The sequence below is a fragment of the Conger conger genome, unplaced genomic scaffold (genome assembly GCF_963514075.1).
Source record: "Conger conger unplaced genomic scaffold, fConCon1.1 SCAFFOLD_97, whole genome shotgun sequence".
In the NCBI taxonomy this organism is placed as follows: Eukaryota; Metazoa; Chordata; class Actinopteri; order Anguilliformes; family Congridae; genus Conger; species Conger conger.
The window spans coordinates 67501-73670 of record NW_026890496.1 but is presented as its reverse complement, the minus strand read 5'-3'; the positions used below and the strand labels follow the sequence as shown (position 1 = coordinate 73670).

General features: G+C 43.6%; 1 protein-coding gene across 9 annotated transcripts in view; it reads left to right on the top strand.

Annotated features, from left to right (window-relative positions):
* Nucleotides 1-715: 715 nt before the first annotated feature.
* Nucleotides 716-6170, top strand: part of fgfr2 (fibroblast growth factor receptor 2) — a 57590-nt gene continuing 52135 nt past the window's right edge. For all 9 annotated transcript variants that reach the window (XM_061230316.1, XM_061230315.1, XM_061230312.1 and 6 more), the window contains exons 1-2: nucleotides 716-1518; nucleotides 5668-5921. In XM_061230316.1, coding sequence (XP_061086300.1) covers nucleotides 5747-5921 — 175 coding nt within the window. In that variant the 5' untranslated portion in view covers nucleotides 716-1518; nucleotides 5668-5746. The remainder of the gene's footprint in view (nucleotides 1519-5667; nucleotides 5922-6170) is intronic.

Here is a 6170-nt window from a genome sequence, read left to right as displayed (position 1 = left end):
CTGATTAAATAAGTAGTTAAATAATATTTAAAAGCTAGTAGTAATGCTGAAAAAGGAATATTGCCTGATTGAGTATTGTCCCTTATTGCCATTTTCATCATGTTTCATCACACTCTAAATATGAATTTAGTTAATAAATAAATTCTTTTCATGAATTCTTTTTTTTTTTTTGCATTGAGCACCAGTTGGTGTTGGTGTTACATCTGGCATTCTTTTTTTGTTTATTGTGTGTTTATGGCAGGGTTCCCTTGCAAAAGCGGGACACTTTGGGTGACTTTTTATTATTTATGCCATGTGGTTTGATTTAATTAAACCTGGTTGCGTTCTCAAATCCATAATTACGCAATACATGTGTTATAACATTCTCGGAGGTACCTTTTGAAAAATGGGTCTTACGGGCCTAAGTGTTCATTCTATGGAGAACGCCGCCAATAAAAATATATCTTTTAAAATAAATCATCGACATAGTCATTATCACGCACACACAAGTAGCTACGGCCCTGTCCCGCTCAGAGCTCCGGGGCGCACGAGCGCGACGTTCAATCGCGCGGATTCCCTGCGTGTATCGGCCACTTCGTCCACATGGGGGCGCTGTTACTCTGCGCAGCGCGGATGTGCGCAGCAGGAACCTAGAGGGAGGCAGAGCAGAGCGCTGGGAACCGGCGATAAACTTCGCCGTCTGCAGGCAAGTTGTGCATTCTCTACTCGACTGGGCGAGGAGGGCGCAGCGCCGGGCGAGGAAAGCACATCGACTAAACTTCTCTTACCCCGTCGGAGCGGAGCGAAGGGTTGAAGGAACGGTATTTGATTGGCGGAGGAGGGAAGAGCCAAAATCTCCGGCCAGGAAACGGCTCGGGTTTCAGGGGGAGTGACACTCCGAGGAGCCCTGGGAGGGGGCTATAGGGAGCGAGTTTGTGGGGACGTAAGGGTAGAAAAAAACCTTTGTAAACCTGACAAAGCGTTTGAGATCACAGCAAGTATCCTCGGAGGAGGAGAGGACGCGCAGCCCGACGGAGGTTCCCAACTTTAATGGATTCTGTTTTTTCGGAGGACGTCGAAATCTCTTGCTGACTTTAGGCTACGTGATTTTCCAGTCTTCCCCCCCAAAAAACTGTGCATTCCTTCTCGTTTTAAGATGAAGTTTGCGGTACATGGGAAGCTTAACGTGTCTCTGCGTTTTTGTTTATAGGAAAGTAATGAAAAGTTGAAGGGAGAACTTTGGCGGACGTATCTCTTCTACGGAACTGCGTTTGTTTTTTTGGGGAATATACAATCTCAGGATTCCACAAGATTTAGTGGACATGCACGGATTTTGGATTTTCAGCGCAAATTGTCCCTGATCTGAGGGGTGGTTCGGTGGAGTTTTGGGATAGTAAAACAATCGCCGCCTGGCATTTTTGTTGCAGCAGAAAGAAGTCGCCCCGTCGGGAGTGTACACATTCCTCTCTCTGTTCGGCTCATGCACCCGCCTGCCATTCCGTGCATGTGGATCGAAACTCAACGCTTTAGTCCATCGAGGTAACTGTTACCGCGGCATTAGTATATATATTTTCAGTGTGTTGATTTAGAAAACACTGGATGTGGAGGTGGTTGGGTTATTACGGTGAAAGTTTTTGCGGTGTTTGCTAACTGGCGCAAATGTATGCTATTCTCTAAGCACACGCATAGTATATCTATTGCCAATTAGCTGACTGGCTCAGCATCTTTGAACGCCTGGACAAGCTTGTGCTATCTATAGCGAAATATTTCTGCACTTTCCCAAAAACTGTTTAATTTTTTAAAAGCATGTTTGCATTTATTGCCTATGTTTATTTATTTTGCAATGCCAAAACGTTTCTTTTTACTCGTCTTTGATTGTGCGCAAAATACAATCATATTTTAAATAACACACCTTGATGAATAAATTGTGGTGTGTTGTAATGTATTTTTCATAGCTTACTATTACATCTTGGACAAGCTGAGCTATTACTTTGTATTACTCGGAATAAAGCAATTATGAACATATTAATGATATGAAGCAACATGTTTCAAGTTAGGAATTTATTTTATTTTAGGCCAAGATATCGGCAACTCACTAGGTTGTCTAACTCGCTAACCTGACTGCTTTTTTGCGTGCAAATATTCACTTATGGCTATAATTTCAGCAAGTTCACTCTACAGCAGCGAAAGCTAAACACTCGATTTTTATTTTTCAGCTGAACAACACCGATTTAGCTGAAGTCACGGTTTGTTACCGTTAACTAGGAAACTACCTAAATCACGGCTTCATTAGCTGTGTGTGTTCATTAAGGAATTTACTTTTAGTTATTTATTACATATTTAATTTGCTCCGTTGCGTTTATTGTGTCAATTATCTGAGAACGGGGAAGCTTTTTTCAGTGTAGAGAGAGGGGCATAAATCTCTTGAGCGCACTGCCTGCGTTTTCATTGTGGGGTAGAAAAACTGATTTGAATTTCAATAGGAATGCAATCAGCGCCTGGGAATTGCGCTTAGCGGAGCCGATACAAATGCAGATTCCCTTTGGTGTAATGACTTTGGGGACCTATTGAGAGGGGCACTCAGTGTCCTGCTGCTGTTCCCAATGAAATAAAGGGGGGTGTTTTAAAACTCAAATGCAATATTAAGCACAAAGTTAATCAGTACGTTATCTGTCCTTCATTATTTAATTGGACTGCTAAACACGAAAATTAAAGTTACTTAAAAATGGGTAGGTTTTATTTTACAAAAAAAAATAAAAAATAATAAACAGAGCGTTAATTTAACGCAGTTTTGGGTGAGCTGCTATATGAATTCACCCCTGGGCATGTTTCGAATAACATTATTAACCTTCCAGATGATGATTGATAAGTAATATGTAGGTATGTAAGTAATATGTAGTAACGCAGTTTTAATTAATCGCTCTAAAATTTATTGGGGCACCAATGTAGGCCACCAGGTCGTCTCGGATGAGACGAGACCGCTCCCTCACGTGCGTGTGTATCCACAGTGATGTAATGATGCGGGTACATGTGGTTTTTATTTGTATTTATTTTTTTCGTCTTCCAAAAAATGCATAACGTTTATCGTGGTTCCCTAAGAATGCGCCGAAAACACTTCAAAGCAACGGAGACATTCATTCCTTTAATGATTCGGACCTGAACAAGAGAAGCCGAACCCTTTTCCTTATGAAAAATACAGGTAGCCTCTGCGGCTCTCTATCCTGCCGGATCAATATAAATACACCAGAAACTGTCCACACGTTTGAAAGTTGCTGTCTGCTTGTCAAATTACACGCATTTTAAGGGTAAACCAATCAATATATAACAGCTGGAACAGAAGGCGCCCACGAAACCATGACCACGGCCGCAATACACCGAGGTCTAAAAACCCAGATTAAACCACTAAAAGCAATTAAACCGGTTGGACGGCAGATGTACGGCCACCAGGCAGATGCACATTTTAAACTCTTGGCTGCTAAAATTGGCGTGGACAGGGTGAGGTAGAGTCTGCTTTAGGGCTGAGTAACAAATTATACTACACGCTATAATGGTGAACGTAAAGTTTACTCACATAATATCCGAGCATCAACTCATTTCATCGACTAGGATTATTAACAGGAAATTAAATATATTAATCCACAAATCACAGCGTGAATTAACTGTTGTTGACTGATGAAACCGCAAATTAGGACGCTGGGGTAAACTGCGAGGGAATAGGCTACATTTAGAAGATATAGTTTGCAGGAATTCATATCTTGCTAACCATACCATTTGTCATAATAAAGGCACATCAAATCGTTATCTTCTGATGGATATCTACGTTTCCTTATTTTTTTGGTGCTTTGTTTGTTGTTATATGATCGTGGAATATCAACATAAGAGAATAGTTTTATGGACTGTGTTCAGTCAACCGTGAGACAACAACTTACCTAGCAAAAGTTACTACTACTATTACTACTTGCCAACAACTAATAATAAGAATAAGAATAAGAATAACAACAACAATAAAAACGTTGTTTGCACGGAAATCTTTCTGGATCTTAAAACAAATGCCTACACCCACAATGAAAACAAACAATTCTCCTGGCAACGTTGCAATGTGTCTAGTGATATCGAAGATATTCCCTTTCTAAAAAAGAAAAAAGCTTTTTATCTGTAACATTATTCTTGTGATTTAGTAATGCATACCATTCTCATTATGGGAAAGTTGAGGGAGAGATGATTTAATTGCTACTTTGATGTTTTGTAAATTATCATTTTAATAGGTTTTTTTTGGCGTATTCGTTTCTCATTAGAAAATGGTACAGTTTGGGATCGGTCACTTTAATGATGTATCAAAGGAGTTGGGCTGAGCCGTAAAATAAATCAAGTGGTACATTCACTCAAGAAGCGCTATATTCGGATAGGCAAGCGGTACGGAGTGAACAAGGGAGAGAAGGAGCGAGTGAGGAGAGAGAGAAGGAGCGAGCGAGGAGAGAGAAAAAAAGAGAGAGCACACGTGAACAGTAGTAGCTCAAACCCAGGCGGGTAGTGCAGCAGGTTAATGTTGATATGAGCGGGTAGTGCAACAGGTTAGTGTTGATATGAGCAGGTAGTGCAACAGGTTAGTGTTGATATGAGCAGGTAGTGCAACAGGTTAGTGTTGATATGAGCAGGTAGTGCAGCAGGTTAGTGCTGTGTGATGTGTGTAGGAGTGCTTCAGCTCAATCCCAGATGGATAGTGCAGCAGGTTAATGTTGTATGTGCGGATAGGGGAGCAGGTTAGTGTTGTATGAGCTTATAGTGCAGCAGGTTAGTGTTGTATGCGTGTATAGTGCAGCAGGTTAGTGCTGTGTGCGCGTATAGTGCAGCAGGTTAGTGCTGTATGTGTGTATAGTGCAGCAGGTTAGTGCTGTATGCGTGTATAGTGCAGCAGGTTAGTGTGTGTGTAGGAGTACTTCAGCTCTGAGGTATGTTTCTTGTAAGGCCCGTTCTACAGCATTTCAAAACTCACTCCTTTTCTCGTCTTCTTTCTCTCCCCGTCTCGCTCTCCCTCTCCTCCTCTCTGTGCGAGGCTTCAGTCGTACTCCTGTAAGGGGTCCTGGTAAACATCAGTGATGGTCATGCATTGCTGTGTTTGAGTTTACCCCCTTAAAGTGATTAGAAAGGCTGCAAGACTGGGTGGAAAAATGAAAGGCTAAGAAAAACTACTGCACCAAGGAGCACAGTGTTTCTGAGCGAAAGAGTGTGTGTGAGAGAATGAGGCAGAGGGGGAGAGAGAGAGGTGGTCTAGGGAGTCATTTGTAAGTGGCATTTTGTAATTGTTTTTGTCTATAAGTTTGGAAAGTTGTGTGTGTGCATATATGAGAGTGTGTATGCGTGTTTATGAAAAATTGTTGACTTGAATTTTTTTTCATTTATATAAAAGTCAGATCTTTTTTCACAGGATTCTAACTTTTTTTTGCCTTTCACTCTCTCCCCACCAAATTACTTCTCAACCTCAACTCTCTCCTTCTCTCCTTCCATCCTCTGTCCTTCTCTCCTCTCTCCTCCTTCTCTCCTCTCTCCTCTCCTCTCCTCTCCTCTCCTTCCATCCACTCTCTTTTTCTCTCTTCTCTCTTCTCTCCTCTCCTCTCCTTCTCTCCTTCCATCTACTCTCTTTTTCTCTCCTCTCACCCTCCTCTTCCTCACCTGCGCCCCCGCTCCCAGGTCAGGTGGCCGGGGGCGGAGCTTCCTGTGAGTGACAGGCCGGACAGGCTGCAGTTGATGGTTGGGCGGAGCTCCTCAGATGGGGTCAGAGTCCAGGGGGAGGCGGCCAGGATGCGGAGACACGCCCTCCAGTAAGGGGATGTCCAAGTGGGCGTGGCTGCTGGGCGTGGCCCTGCTGTCTCTGCTGAGCGTTGCCACGGCGCGCCCGCCCGTCACAGCCACCGAGGAAGAGGAGACCACGCTCGAACCCGAAGGTGAGACGCCGTTCCGACCGCGGGGGAACGAGGGACCGAGGGAGAGCAGGGCCCAGCGGAGGGGCGCGATGCAGGGATTTGGAAGGGCGCGTGTATATACTCGTGTGTGTGTGTGTGTGTGTGTGTGAGGGATTTTGGGGGGTGGGGGAGCGTAACGTCTCTACTTTCTCTTCCCTCGTATCAGCCACACGGTGACAGACGTGTTAGGTGGAATAAAAGCACGGTTGTGGTGATGTCACTGAAGGTGCG